The sequence below is a fragment of the Astyanax mexicanus genome, chromosome 22, assembly GCF_023375975.1.
Source record: "Astyanax mexicanus isolate ESR-SI-001 chromosome 22, AstMex3_surface, whole genome shotgun sequence".
Classification (NCBI taxonomy): Eukaryota; Metazoa; Chordata; class Actinopteri; order Characiformes; family Acestrorhamphidae; genus Astyanax; species Astyanax mexicanus.
The window spans coordinates 3,421,626-3,438,096 of NC_064429.1; the positions used below are offsets into that span (position 1 = coordinate 3,421,626).

The 16,471-nt window shown below is 39.8% G+C and overlaps 1 protein-coding gene across 2 annotated transcripts in view; it reads left to right on the top strand.

Annotated features, from left to right (window-relative positions):
* ssh1a (slingshot protein phosphatase 1a) overlaps nucleotides 1–16,471 on the top strand; it is a 94,302-nt gene that overhangs the window by 22,419 nt on the left and 55,412 nt on the right. Inside the window, exon 1 of one of the 2 annotated variants that reach the window (XM_022666897.2) lies at nucleotides 14,374–14,679. The exons of the other annotated variant lie outside the window; for it this stretch is intronic. Within the exon in view, the coding sequence (XP_022522618.2) occupies nucleotides 14,582–14,679 (98 nt within the window). The 5' untranslated portion in view covers nucleotides 14,374–14,581. Of the gene's footprint in view, nucleotides 1–14,373; nucleotides 14,680–16,471 lie in introns of those variants that run through there. 2 annotated transcript variants of the gene reach the window in all.

A 16,471-nucleotide genomic window follows, 5' to 3' on the forward strand; every position in this document is an offset into this window, starting at 1 on the left:
GTTGACTTCATCTCAATATGCTACATCTAATATATAATGTTTTTAGCATGAGTTTGCAGCCGGTAAATTCCATACAATATTTAATTATTGTACTCTTACAAAAAAAAAGAAAAGGTTTTAAATATGGGGATTTACAGAAATGTATGACCACTGTTTGTTTTTGATGTATGTGATGTATGATGTATGATTGTGTATGACAATAAAAACATAAATGATTTAAAAAAAAAAAATTGTACTGCATTTGGAAAAAGGGAATTAGCAGTTACTACAGTTGGGGAGTTAGTTTGTAGAAAAGGAAGACTGCACTGTGACAGAGTTTCCCGATTTTCGATTTAAATCGTTTTTTTTCCCCTACTAAAATCTACTAAAAGTCACTAAATGACATCATCACCTAATTTGCATAATACATGTTTTTGAAGCTGTAAAGGATTAACATTGTGAGAGAGACAAAAGTGAGTAAAAAACACTCTAAATATTTTTGAAATGTTGCAAATAAACTTCAACAAATGAACGTTTGTTGCTTTTTAAATAGGCAGTCACTTCTCAAAATAACTTTATTTTTACGTAAATTACATAAATTATTTTTTGCCGTGTTGTTAAATGTAAGAGCAGTTTTTTATTTTATTACATTTTTTACATCTTTTAATAAAGTTTTCTTTATTTTCAAACCTATTATAGACAAATTGTGGAATAGCTTTTTATAAAGAGGCAGACACTGTGGAGGAGGTGAGTGACAGGCTGTGTAGTGAATGAGGTGAGTGACAGGCTGCGTGGTGAATGAGGTGAGTGACTGACTGAGACTGTGTGAGTTAAATTCAGTGAGTTTTTTTCGTGTCACACTGAAGACAGAGTTATATCTATATTCCTGCTTTGTAAATACGGAGCGAGGTCAGTCAGCAGTGGCTTTGGGTGTGCGCAGTTCATTTGCAGGGAGAGAGGGGCGGGGCTAAGCTCAGGGGAGCGTCGGTGGTGAAAATTAAAACTCAGAGAAAATCGATTTTCATAAAAACACATCGTCCTTAACTGTAAATTTGAATCAATCGATGAATCGCCCAGCTCTACTTTAAACCTGAAAAAGTTAATAATTTTGGAGGTTAAATTATTTTTAATCTGGAGTGATTATATTGACCACTGTGGGGACCGTTGCTTTAAAAAAAGGTCATTCTTTTAAGTTCGCCTGTTTTTAGCCTGTATATATAGTGCACAAATCATAAACCCTGCTACCATGCATCTAGGCAAATGAATGGGCTTTTCTGAGTATATTTATCTTCTAAACTTCACTGGATCCTCTGAATTATGAGATCGTTTAAGAGTCGTAATGAGAACAATACTAGCTTGAAGCTAATGCTAGGGGTACATATAAACTATAAATAATGCTAAATAATTACCATACCAATTAGCACTGTGCTAACTGAGTGTTCAAATCATTACACACCTAACTGCTTGTGGTAAATCAACCAGTGTTGTTAGTTAATCTCTAAAAACCTTTGTGCTTTTTGAACCTCTTTGCTATGCCCTTTATTGACCTTAAGCTAGCATGCTAATATTGTTTTTAGCTGTTAGTGCGCTAGTGCTATTATTCACATTCACATCACAATATGCTTTTAATATATGAGCGATTTTCGATTAGGATTTAATTTATTATTAGTATTTTTTTAAGCTCTTGTATAACAATTTCATTGCACTTTATAAATTGTGAATGTTGAGGCATGCACATTTGCACAGTGCAAATAGGTGTACATTAGCTTGAGTTAAAATTTAGCTACATTAGCTCCAGGGTAAAATAAAAAAAAATAGGCACCAACCATGTTTTGAGTTGGAAATATATTTAATTTTTTTCTGCATAATATTTATTTGACTGTGTGGCAGAACATGGCATTAGTGATCTAAGAATGGAAATATGAAGATGTTTAAGCTGAAGCACCTGTCAGTCCATCACTTCTATAAACGCTTGTGATTGGTCAGAGCGAATGCAGCTGCAGTTTTCTCTTCTGTATTGTGAATTCCTCGAGTCCTCATCATCACACGGTACTGACAGAATGAAACGTTACATAACGCTCCTGGGGCGGTGAAAAGACTTTCATTGTTGCTGCTGTGTGTGTGTGTGTGTGTGTGTGTGTGTGCGGATGATGAATAAAGCTCCTCTAATCTGTGTTCTAGCCTCTGTCTGTGTGAGTGTGTTGTCTTTGTATTTTGAGGACATAAACGCAAAATTATTGAAAACATTTGCATAAATATAAACAGATAATGTACATGTAACTAAATTTTATTATTATTATTATTATTATTATTATTATTATTATTATTATTATGTTTTCAAATTTTTTTATTGGTTTTAACAGTAAAGGCATGGGGTAAAACATACACATTATGTGATAAACCCGAAGAAGCACCAACTTTACCCCCCACACCTCCCTTCAACCAGCCACCCCCCACCCAACCCCACCCTCAGGGCAAACAAAAAAAAAAAAAGGGAGGGAAAGCCCCTTGTAGAAGTATTTTCAAGTTTGGAAACATCACTATTATGTTCAGTCAATGTCACATTAATTCTGATGTATTCAAGGACAGGGTCCCATATCTTGTTAAAGAGCTTTGAGGTTCCCTTAAGGGAATGTCGTATTTTCTCAAGACCTGCAAGGAGTTCCTTAACCCACATATTATAGGATGGAGGGGAGCTACATTTCCATTTGAGCAAAATGGCCCGTCTCGCCAGCAAAGTAGTAAAAGCTATAACATCTTGCATTTTCTTTTGCATAAGTGACTGAGGAGCTATTCCGAACAGAGATGTCAAAGGGCCTGGATCAAAATTACAGTCCCAGGCTGCTTCAAGAGTATTATAAATATGGTTCCAAAAGTTTGCAAGGCGTGGGCATGACCAAAACATGAAGGTGGTCTGCAGGAGATTGTCCGCATTTCTCACATACATCACTCCTGTCTGGGAAAATCTTAGCCAGTCTGGCATTGGTGTAGTGGGCTTTATGAAGGACTTTGCACTGCATTAGGCCATGTCGAGCACAGATAGATGAGGAGTGAACTTGACCAAGAACAGCTGTCCATTCGTCCTCTGAAATAGTGATTCCAAGGTCTCTCTCCCAGGATTGTTTAGAGTTTAGATTCGGATCGTCACTAAGAGAGTTGATTAAATCATAAATGTCTGATATGAGATGAGATGTTTGTCTGTGGGATTTCTCGAGAGGATTTTATCAATAAAAGATTCGGGGGGTCGATTTGGAAAATGGGGAAACAGAGTTTGGACAAAGTGCCTGATTTGAAAGAATCGGAAAAGGTGGTTACTGGGTAAATTGTATTTAGCTGCTAAATCAGAGAAGGAAGAAAAGGCATCTTGCGTGTAGAGATCCTTGATTGTGGATAAACCATTATCCACCCATTTGCGAAATGTAGGGTCAGAACATGCGGGTATAAATAAATAATTGTTCAAAATAGGCATATGAATCGAGGCTCTCTGAAGGCCGAATTGTCTTCTAAACTGTGACCAAATCCTGACACTGGCAGTGACGGCTGGGCTTTGAGATATTTTGTACGGAAAGATTGGAAGCTGGGAACAGAGTACAGCATGTAATGAGAATTGCGAGGAAGCTGTTTCAGTATGAACCCAAGGTGGGCGGGATTCAAGAGGTCCAGGATTAATCCAGTATAAGATTTTAAGTAGATTGCTGGCCCAGTAGTAATGACGAAAATTGGGAAGTGCCAGACCCCCTTCTGACTTAGGTAGCTGCAAAATAGACCTTTTTATACATGGGGTTTGTTGTTCCAGATAAAGGAATTTAGTTGGCTGTCAAAATTGGTAAAAAAAAGACTTTTTTATGAAAACCAGAATATGTTGGAATAAATATAAAAACCTAGGTAGGGTAACCATTTTGATTAAGTTGATCCGGCCTACTGCTGACAGGGGTAGGGTAGCCCATCTTGCCATGTCCGCTTTACATTTTTCTAGTAGAGGTGAGAAATTGTGCGCAAAAAGGCTACTTATGGAACTGGTGAAAAAAACTCCTAGGTATCTAAATCTCTCTGATACCTTGAAGGGAAACAGAGAATGCGGCAGAGATTTAGCTAAAGAGTTGACAAGTATGACTTCACTTTTTTGCAGATTCAGTTTGTATCCTGAAATCTGACCAAATTGTGCCAAGGTCTCCAAAACAGGGGGCAAGGAAGTAGAGGGATCTGAGATGTACAAAAGAAGGTCGTCTGCATACAGAGAGAGTTTATGTCCTACCCCAGTAACATATAATACCTTTGAATTGTGAGAGGCTGCAGAGCCAGATCGCCAATGGTTCTATAGCTAAGTTGAAAAGTAGGGGAGAGAGGGGGCATCCCTGGCGGGTACCTCTATTAAGGAGGAATGGTGACGAGTTGATCCCGTTGGTTTGAACTGATGCTGTAGGCTCAGTGTATAAAAGTCGCACCCATTTGATAAAGTCTGTATCAAATCCAAATCTCTGTAGAGTGGCAAAAAGGTGATCCCATTCCACCCTGTCGAAAGCTTTTTCAGCATCAAGAGAAACAACAATTTCAGGTGTATTAGAGGGAGGTGAGTAGAGTATATTAAACAACCTTCTGGTATTAAAGAAGGAATGTCTACCAGAGATAAAGCCAGTTTGGTCTGTGGTTATTAAAATTGCTAGTATTTTAGAAAGAATTTTGAAGTCCACATTTAACAGGGAGATTGGTCTGTAGCTACTGCATAGAGTTGGATCTTTATCTTTCTTTAAAAGCAGAGAGATAGAGGCACTGGTCAGAGACTGGGGCAGTTTACCTGACTTAAAAGCGTCATTGTAAACCCTGGTCAGGAATGGAACCAGCTAGGTTGCAAATGTTTTGTAGAATTCGGCCGTAAAGCCGTCTGGTCCCGGGGATTTACCATTTTTTAGTGAATCAATAGCATTTTGGACCTCAGAAGGAGAAATAGGTTGACCTAAGTCCTTGACAATATCTGTGCTGATCTTGGGGTAGGTCAATGATTCAGGCATATGCAGATAGGATGGAGTGTCAGAGGAGTGTTCTGAAGTATAGAGCTCTGAATAATATTCTAAAAATGTTTTATTAATTTTAAAAAGGGGTCTAGGGTAAGGTCGCCAGAGGGCAATTTGATCCTGGGTATAAATCTAGAGGCGCAGGTGGCACGGGCTTGTTGGGCCAATAGTCTGCCAGCTTTGTCACCTTGCTCAAAAAAACGTTGTTTAGTCTGTCTCAACTGCCTTACTATGCGATCAGTCATTAGGAGTTCGTATTCTAGATGTAGTTGGCATCGTTTCGTATACAGGGCGGAGGAGGGAGAGGATGCATAGGCTAAATCAAGCTGTTTAAGTTCTTCCAGTAATCTGTCCACCTTAGCCCTGTCCATTTTTCTACTAAAGGAGACTTGTGAGATGATTTGCCCACGCATAAAGGCTTTAAAAGCTTCCCACAATGTGCCAGTGTCAGGGGTGTCATTAACTGAAAAATAGAAACTAATCAGGGTTGAAATTATTTTTTTTTTAAATCACTGTCTGCCAGCATATGAGAGGTAAATCTCCACTGTTTTGGAGAACTTTTGTTAAGAGGGAAGCTAAAAACAGTTGTTACCGGAGCATGGTCTGACAGAGAAATAGCCTGGTAATCGCAGGAACCAACTAAATGCATAATTCTATTGTCTAATAGGAAAAAATCTATTCTTGAGAAAGAATGGTGAGCGTGTGAGAAAAAAGAAAAGGCCCTGCTCTTTGGGTATTTGGATCTCCAAGGGTCTGTGAGGCCGAACTGGGCAGCAAGCCCCTGTAATACACTTGCTGATTTGGAAAGGGAGATTGGTTTAGATGACGATCTATCTAAAAATACATCCTGAACCAGATTAAAGTCACCTCCTATGATTAGGTGGTGAGTGTAAGCATTTGGGAGATTAGTAAAAAGTTTGGTGAAGAAACCATCATCATCCCAGTTTGGTGCGTAAAGGCACACTAAAGTAACTGGCATATTTTGAAGCATGCCTGAGACGCAGATATAGCGACCAGCAGGGTCTGAGACAGAGCTAGAAGGCTCAAACATTATGCTCTAACGGATAATAATAGCTGCCCCTCTTGCTTTAGCTGAGAATCCCATCCACGCCCGTTTAATACGTGAGATATCTGTGGTTCTTAGGTGTGTTTCTTGTAGAAACATAATATCAGCATGTAAATGTTGTAGGTGGGTTAATATTTTGCCAGTTTTTGTGACGTTATTTAGCCCTTTAACATTCCAAGAGACCAGCTGTAGACCATGTCCCATGATTATATTTACTGTATATATTTACAATGACGAACTAGTAATGTTTCCCGAAGCCAAAGAGGGGTAATCAAAAAAACGAAAACAAAAAACACACACCCTGCCCTTTTTACTGCACCCTGAGTACCATTATATCTGAGCTCCCTCGCTCTGATTTTCGATATTCCTATCATCTATAGTCCCAGCTCCCACACTAACAAAATTGAACAACTAGGGACCCTCTGTCCTTATTATTAACTCACAGGCTAATAATAGGATGAAGCCTAAACTTAACAGCAGTGCTATAACCAGACTTGTAAATGGTACCAAATAAACGTAAAACAGCGGCTGAACATAAACAGTGCAATTGTCCCAGGAACGAAATAAAAAAAGCAAATAGCACATACTCACACACGAACAGTAAAATGTATGTATTGTTAGCAGTCATAGAACATATAGGGGCATAAAAGCCGTCCACCGAGGATTTCTCCTATGTAAACAGTTCCAGCATTGGAGAGAGATTAAGGCGTGCACAGTGCTTATGCGGGATTTGGAAGATGTAATTTCTCCCGCGCTGGCAACCTGAGCCGTAACCGTAACCGCGTTTGCATGGCCGGCTTGTGTTAGCAAACTCTGGTGCAGGGAATGGGTTTCCCAGCGTTAATGTTCAAGGCAGCGGGCAGGACAGCCCCAAGAGAACAGAAAACAAAATGCACACCATGCCGCAAAGCGTACTACAGAAACAAGTCACTGGGATAATTTAGGTTAGTAACTCGCCAATCACTGTCCCTGGCTAATTAGCCGCACCAACAGATAGTATTACAGTGTGACGGCAGCGAACTGTTATGATTAAGAAGACGTTGTCTGCACATTGGACAGGTAGATTTTAGCTTCTTCGACTGAGGAAAATCTCTTCTTACCACCCTCCTTGGTTGAGATAACGAGCCTCGCGGGAAAGAGCAGTGCCGGCTTGAAACCTAGGTTGTAGAAGCCAGCCAGGACCTCTCGGTATTTGAGCCGCTGATCCAGCACCTCCGGCGCGTAGTCCTTGTAGATGGCTATGGGGTGTCCAACGGACATAGCTTGTAGTTTTTCAAGTTTAGCTTCAAGTTTGGAGAATGACAGTCTAAACTCTGCTGAGAGAGATTGCCTGTGCTCATCGAGAACACGAATTAGCGTCGCCATGTTCAAGTCGCTGCCTCAGGCGGATCCGTATTAGCCGCGTGGTCCTTCCTACTCGTTTTGGTGGCTTTAGAGGTCATTTCCACGCTATTTAGTCGTTTAGAAGAAAAGACTATTCAAAAATCTACAAAATTTGTACAAAAAAAAATAAGCAGATGATTCTTAAAACAGAGTTTTTGGAGAGTGGAGTGTGAGCTGGACTAAAGCACGTCTACTCTATGCCATCCGCCATTTCCCCCCCCCAGTGAGGACCTTATTATTATTATTATTATTATTATTATTATTATTATTATTCATTATACCACAGTTACTTCTGACCCTGCAATGTGATTGGCTGAAAGGCGTTCTACGAGTGCTGTTATCAGCCGGTAATGCACTGTAGGTGTGCCATATCGTATCGTACACAATAATATCGACAATATGAACGGTCAAATCAGAATTTCTCCGTCTTTTTGCTTTTATGCATTAGCACTAGCGCTACGTCCTTCTCTCTCGTACCCACAACACATCTCTTGGTGCAGCTGTGCAGCTATAGCTGTAAAAACAGCAAAAGCAAACCACCTGTCCTTTTTTCACCTCCTTGACCTGAACATGAACTTCAGACCAGCTGTTTACTGTTTCTCCACTCCAGCAAAAGATGCTCCACATATGAGCTGCTAACTCATCCATTTCCCTTTATAAAGCTACGAGTCTCTTGTCTCTTTAATATGAGTTTATGTTGTTGGTGAAGAAGGAGACGTTTATACAGGTATCAATGTGCACATGTGCAGTGTTTCAGGGACAGATTTGTTCACATTACACACAGCTCACTTACATTTGTCAGTGTGAACCGCCAAATCCGATCTGAGCAAAAAAACGGTTTTGAACAACGTAGCCTCGACTGGGTGTACAATGTAGAAAATGAAATAAAGAAAAACAGTAAATGAGAAGATGTTTCCAAATTTTGACTGGTACTGTAAATATTTGACTAAATATATAAACACATTAATACTTAATATATGTATAAATACATTTGAGGTACCACTTACAATCATTTAATTTTCCCAAAATTCATCGGTGTGCCTTAAAATCCAGTGTGTTTTATGTATGAATTCTACCAGTCAGGTCGTAAGGAGCAGTAAATCCACTCCGCAAAAATACAGTGTTTATACAGGAATTTCAGTTTATTTATCCAGCACCAGGGCTGGAGTAGCATTAGCATTAGCCGGTAACCTTTATTTCTTAATTCAGAGGTGAGTATTATCGGCCTGTAGCCTTCTCCTAACCTCGGCTAGCACTGCTGGAGCGGTCAGCCGCTAATAGAGGTGGGCAATACTGGAAATTTTGGTTCCGTTCCGATACTATGTAAATACAGGGCCAGTATTGCCGATACCGATACGTTTTAATATTTAAGCTTCATAGGTCCAAAGGATCCAAAAACCTAGCATAAAATTTCATTAAATTATACATGACAACAAAAGACTTTATCACAATCAACATTTGGGTTAAGAAACAATGGAACAGTAACAAAACAAAGTTTGCCTTAACATTAGGAAAATAAATATTTCTTGAGGTAGAAAAGGAGAAACAACAATACAAAAATAAAATATAAATTCTACCCACACTAGACATCTTTTCTAGTTTTTTCTTTCTTTGTTTCTTTTTTTAAATAGAATTGTTCTTAGGAAAAACAATAAAAAATAAGGGATTTTTTTCCTTTTAGTGCAATTATATTTTCTTAAATAAACAGAGTGTATAAAAATACTCAGGTGGTGTCTCTCTCCATACCTGTTGGCTGTTTGGCTGGCTTCCGCTGAGCCATGTGACGCATGTGCAACAACAAAAGATCAGAAAGAGGTTGGGGGGATGGTTTGGGGGCGCCTTATACTGCGAAAAATATAGTAAATATATATGACTCGTTCTTGTATTAAGCCAGCCTGTGTGTTGTGCTGTCTGGATTAGTGAAGCCGCACACACCTGGGTGTACAGCTCAGCCAGTGTACAGGTGGCATCCTGGCCCCGGACACCTGCCAGCTGCTTCTGTGGTCTGCTCCGAGTGTCACTATCGGATACAGTCGCCGTGGTAATGCTGAGTCACATGGCCAGTGCTGGAAGGCACTTCGTCTGCTCTGTGAATCAGCGTTCCAGCACTAGAGCTGCTGCGCTAATCTGAGCGCACAACAACCTTAATATATACCTGACTGCACACACACACACACACACACAAACTACTCACTACACCTACCTCATGTAACATATGGTCAAGACAAACAAGATACTGTTGCTCCAGTCTGCATAAAGCAGTGGCCCCAATATAACCAGTAGAGGTTTTCACTGTGTAATAACCACCTCACAAACAGGAGCACTATATAAAAACACCATTTAATTATTGATCAATAGATAAATAAATCACTGTTGGAAATACTCTATGCATCGAACAATAATGAGGTCTTACAGTTTCGTCTTGTCAGAATCAGTGTATATGTTTGTCAGAGATATACTTTTTCATTGTTTCTGAATGTTGAGAAAATATAACTAATGACTAGAGCAGTTAACATCTAGCTAACATCAACTAGAGCAGTCCATATCTAGGTAAAATAAATTGAAATTGTCAACATCTTGCAAACATCAGTAGTGAACATGTAGCTAACATCAACTACAGTAGGCAACATGTAGCTAACATCAACTACAGTAGTCAGCATCTAGCTAACATCAACTACAGTAGTCAACATCTAGCTAACATCAACTACAGAAGTCAACATCTAGCTAACATCAACTACAGAAGTCAACATCTAGCTAACATCAACTACATTAGTCAATATCTAGCTAACATCAACTACAGTAGTCAACATCTAGCTAACATCAACTACAGAAGTCAACATCTAGCTAACATCAACTACATTAGTCAATATCTAGCTAACATCAGCTACAGTAGTCAACATCTAGCTAACATCAACTACAGAAGTCAACATCTAGCAAATATCTGTCTGACATCAACTACAGTAGTCAACATCTAGCTAACATCAACTACATTAGTCAATATCTAGCTAACATCAGCTACAGTAGTCAACATCTAGCTAACATCAACTACAGAAGTCAACATCTAGCAAATATCTGTCTGACATCAACTACAGTAGTCAACATCTAGCTAACATCAACTACAGAAGTCAACATCTAGCTATCATCAACTACAGTAGTGAACATCTAGCTATCATCAACTACAGTAGTCAACATCTAGCTAACACCAACTACAGTAGTCAACATCTAGCTAACACCATTTACAGTAGTCAACATCTAGCTAACATCACTTACAGTAGTCAACATCTAGCTAACATCACTTACAGTAGTCAACATCTAGCTAACATCAACTACAGAAGTCAACATCTAGCTAACACCAACTACAGTAGTCAACATCTAGCTAACATCAACTACAGTAGTCAACATCAAGCTAACATCAACTACAGTAGTCAACATCTAGCTAACACCAACTACAGTAGTCAACATCTAGCTAACACCATTTACAGTAGTCAACATCTAGCTAACATCACTTACAGTAGTCAACATCTAGCTAACATCACTTACAGTAGTCAACATCTAGCTAACATCAACTACAGAAGTCAACATCTAGCTAACACCAACTACAGTAGTCAACATCTAGCTAACATCAACTACAGTAGTCAACATCAAGCTAACATCAACTACAGTAGTCAACATCTAGCTAACATCAACTACAGAAGTCAACATCTAGCTAACATCAACTACAGAAGTCAACATCTAGCTAACATCAACTAGAGTAGTCAACATCTAGCTAACATCAACTAGAGTAGTCAACATCTAGCTAACATCAACTACATTAGTCAATATCTAGCTAACATCAACTACAGAAGTCAACATCTAGCAAATATCTGTCTGACATCAACTACAGTAGTCAACATCTAGCTAACATCAACTACATTAGTCAATATCTAGCTAACATCAGCTACAGTAGTCAACATCTAGCTAACATCAACTACAGAAGTCAACATCTAGCAAATATCTGTCTGACATCAACTACAGTAGTCAACATCTAGCTATCATCAACTACAGTAGTGAACATCTAGCTATCATCAACTACAGTAGTCAACATCTAGCTAACACCAACTACAGTAGTCAACATCTAGCTAACACCATTTACAGTAGTCAACATCTAGCTAACATCACTTACAGTAGTCAACATCTAGCTAACATCACTTACAGTAGTCAACATCTAGCTAACATCAACTACAGAAGTCAACATCTAGCTAACACCAACTACAGTAGTCAACATCTAGCTAACATCAACTACAGTAGTCAACATCAAGCTAACATCAACTACAGTAGTCAACATCTAGCTAACACCAACTACAGTAGTCAACATCTAGCTAACACCATTTACAGTAGTCAACATCTAGCTAACATCACTTACAGTAGTCAACATCTAGCTAACATCACTTACAGTAGTCAACATCTAGCTAACATCAACTACAGAAGTCAACATCTAGCTAACACCAACTACAGTAGTCAACATCTAGCTAACATCAACTACAGTAGTCAACATCTAGCTAACATCAACTACAGTAGTCAACATCTAGCTAACATCAACTACAGAAGTCAACATCTAGCTAACATCAACTAGAGTAGTCAACATCTAGCTAACATCAACTAGAGTAGTCAACATCTAGCTAGCATCAACTACAGTAGTCAACATCTAGCTAACATCAACTACAGTAGTCAACATCTAGCTAACATCAACTACAGTAGTCAACATCTAGTTAACATCAACATCAGTAGTCAACATCTAGCTCACAGTAACAAGAGTAGTCAATATCTAGCTAACATCAACTACAGTAGTCAGCATCCAGCAAATATCTAGCTAACATCAACTACAGTAGTCAACATCTAGCCAACACCAACTACAATAGTCAGCATCTAGCGAACATCAACTAGTGTTGTCCTCATATAGCTAACACCTAGCTAACATTAACTAGAGTAGTCAACATCCAGTGAACATCTAATCCATTTTTATAGGAAGAACTACTCAACTAAACAAAGAAAAAATATTTTCAGAAATTATGCTCTTTGAAAGTATCTTCACTGGCAGTCATTATGATGAAACTGGCTCTCATCAGGACCACCCCAGGAAGAGAAGTGCAAGAGTTTTTTCTTTGTTGTACAGAATAAATTCATCAGTTACCAGCCTTAAAAAACGCAAGTTAACAGCTCCATAGATAAGAGTATTTTAGTTTGTTAAACACTTTTAAGTTACTACATGATTCCCAATGTGTTTCTTCATAGTCTGAGACACTTTAATATTAATTTACAGTGTAGGAAATGAAAAAATAAAACTTTGTGAACTGTTTAAAAGTGAAAAGAATCTGCACACTTACAGAGTTTTTCTTTTAGCTTTTCTCTCTCTTTCTCTCCCTCTCTCCCTCTCTCTCTCTCTCTCTCTCTCTCTCTTTTCTATAATTGGTGAATTTTGTTCCCGCTCTGCCTCGACTCAGTTCAGTCTTATCAGCTGTAAGGTAGACCCCTCCTCCCCTCACTTACTCTGCTGAAGCTTTGTTTGTGTGTGCATGTGAGTGACTGAGGAACAGAGAGAGAGAGAGAGAGAGATAGTGGAGGGCGAGTGCTGGGTTCTGTGCTCTCTCCGGCTGGACCCTCGTGCCCACAGTGAGATAGTGAGGAGGACAGTCAGATGGAGGAAGCCCTGTCTTTCTTTCAGGCACTAATAAGATTTAGCAGTGGCTCTGCCAGCTCGTCCTATAGTTCAGCCTGGCTCCATGATACAGTCTCTAACCGCAGTTACGGGAAGACTGGCGCTATATCTGTTTTGTGTTGCTGATTATTGTAGGGTCCAAGTAGAGCTGGGCAAAATAACGATATTTCATTCTATTGTGATTTTCATTTGTTATTTTTTTTTCAGTAGGATAATGCTCACCCACACACAGCCACAGCAAAGGGTTTCTCAGGAACATCTGTCAGCAGTGACGTGCAGACGCTATGGCCCAATGTGCTTGGGCAACTGCCCTTTTGCCATCCTTGGCTGATATTGCCCTTTCCGAGGGAAAAAAATAATATAGGCAAATATGATTTCATATTTCAACTAGATTTTCTTTATAATTCGTAAAACAAAGTTTTCAGAGTCAATCATTCAGATTCGGGGGGGGGGGGGGGGGGGGGGGGCTCGGTAGTGATTCTCTCTCTCTCTCTGTATCTCTCTCCCTCTCTCTCTCTCTCTGTATCTCTCTCTGTCTCTCACTCTCTCTCTCTGTGTATCTCTCTCTCTCTCTGTATCTCTCTGTATCTCTCTCTCTGTATCTCTCTCTCTCTCTCTCTCTGTATCTCTCTCTCTCTATCTCTCTCTGTCTCTCACTCTCTCTCTCTGTGTATCTCTCTCTCTCTCTGTATCTCTCTGTATCTCTCTCTCTGTATCTCTCTGTATCTTTCTCTCTCTCTCTCTCTCTCTGTATCTCTCTCTGTATCTCTCTCTATCTCTCTCTCTGTATCTCTCTCTCTGTATCTCTCTCTCTCTCTGTATCTCTCTCTGTATCTCTCTCTCTGTATCTCTCTCTCTCTGTCTCTGTATCTCCGCCCCCACCCCACTTGTCTATAATCCCCAGTCAGGAAGCCTCTGTATTTGGGCGGATTATTGTGGAAGAAAGAACTTGGATTTGAGAATCCTCTCTGATTTCTTTGCATGGTCAGATCTGTGTCCACACTGATATAGTGTGTGTGTGTGTGTGTGTGTGTGTGTGTGTGTGTGTGTGTGTGTGTGTGTGTGTGTGCATGACAAGACACACATTCACACAGATGTAGCCTCCCTCAGGCTGCAGGGAGGAGATTCCACCAGTCAGTCAGCGTTCAGAGAGGAAAGCCGGTTTGTCTCTCTCACTCACCGTTCACTGAGCGAGGGAGCACAGTGCATTGAGAGAGAGAGAAAGAGAGAGAGAGAGAGCAAACGGAGGGCTGAGCAAAGGAGGGAGGAGTGTCTATGCATTCCCAGCCCAGCAGGAACTTGCTGTAACAGAAACTGCCTCATTCTGCTGGGATCTAGCAGCTGAACGCACTCTCTCACCTCTCCGTTCATCATTCGTTCCCGGCCGGGACGCTCTCAGGGTTTTTTTGGCCGGGGGCGAGGTGAAGCTCCCCGTGCCCGAGCAGGATGCACCTGGTGCTGGACACCCGTCCTCGGGCCGTGCTCACCATGCTGCCGTACTTTGTGGAGAACGCCGTGCTCACGCAGAATGAGATCTACCGCATGTGAGTGTGCACCAGGGGGCTTTAATATTAATACAACTTTAATATTACTTCTGCACTGCTGAGATATTCACATTCCTGCACGCTAGACCTTCTGATCTGACAGGAGAAGATAGTGGCAAAGATCAAGACCAAGATCAAGAGTGTCCGTTGTATGGATGTGTACTTGGAAGACATGTAGGCTGTATGAGGAGTCTTGTTGTATGGAATAATCAGTGGTATTGTTCTTTTTAAATAAGGAAAGCTGTGATTTGTAACATTGATGCTACAGGTTCAAGTAGAATGAAGCAATATATTGTAAATATTGATATAATTCAAACTATTTTATGAAACTTTGATAAAACTTTGATTTTGTAATATTGTAGCTGCTACACAGGAACGGTAGAAACAGATTGGTTTCAGTAGGGATGGCTTAATGGAGAACAGTTCAAATTATGCCGTAGAAACATCATAATGAAAGGAACAGCATGATTATTTTATGACACCATCTCCAACTCTACTGTGGTTTGCTGATTCTGTAACATTCCCCTTGAAGTGTGATTGTATTATTATTACTTAAACACACAGTTGGGATACTTACTATTTAATTATATAACACAATTTGTTTTTAGTGTTTAAAATAAATGCAAACATTTTACATTTCTGAAACTTCATATTATACTTTAAGGTTTTCCATTAATGAGATATTTTTGAGTTTTTGTCACAATTTTGGAGGAACTTGTGACATAATTTATTGTTTTGTAAACATTAGCTTATTTATTATAAAGTACTCTAAACTAGAACTTAACCTGTTTTATGCATAAAATGTGGCCAGTTATCTGCCTAAAATATAATTTATTTCTAATTTTTTCCCATTGTCCCGCCCAATTAGCTGCTTCTTAGCTGTATATCCCCCATCACTAGTGATGCCACAACACAAGGAGAGAAAAGACTAGCACATACCTCCTCTGATACATGTAAAGTCAGCATCCGCCTCTTTTCTAACTGCTGCTGATGCAGTATTGCAGAGTAGCATCACAGCGCACTCGGAGGAAAACGCAGCGACTCGGTTCTGATACATCAGCTCACAGACGCAGCCTTGTGCTGATCCACATCACCCTAGTAGTGATGTGGGAAGAGAGCGCCATATACTGTACCCACCCACAGAGAGAAAGACCAATGGTGCTCTCTCGGGGCTCCGGTAGCTGATGGCAAGCTTCATGACTGGGATTCAATCCAGCAATCTCCTGATCATAGTAGCATAGTGTCCATGCAGTGATTTTACAATTTATCTACAGCTCTCAGTTTACTTATATTCCTGGTAATTCTATGTAAATCCTACATTTTAAATAGTTTGCAGCACTTTCTCTATTATAGTGACTTGTTATTAATTGTTATTAACCAGTTGGTAAGAAATAGGTGATGAAACTCTGTTTATTTAATTTATCTGATTTCTGTTCTAATCACAATAAACAAATTCACCCACTCGTTACATCAAGATCAGCTGGGTAATTAACATGATTTGAAAGATCACACTGGTCAACCTACATGAATTAGCATGACCAAAATCAAGTGCAGCATATGCTTACTGAGTAAAACTCATTGCTTACCACTGTGTCCTCAACCTGACAACCTGTGTGAGCTTGTTGTCTGAGGAGTGGCAATCAGTGTAGACAGTGCTCTCCAGTGAAATTAGACTGCTGGAGCTGCTTCAGGTGATCTTTCCTATTTACGACTGATTGCCGTGGCTTTAAACTGATAGTTTGAAGTGTTTGAGATAAAAGTGGAGGATCTGACTGCTGAACTAGCGTGAACT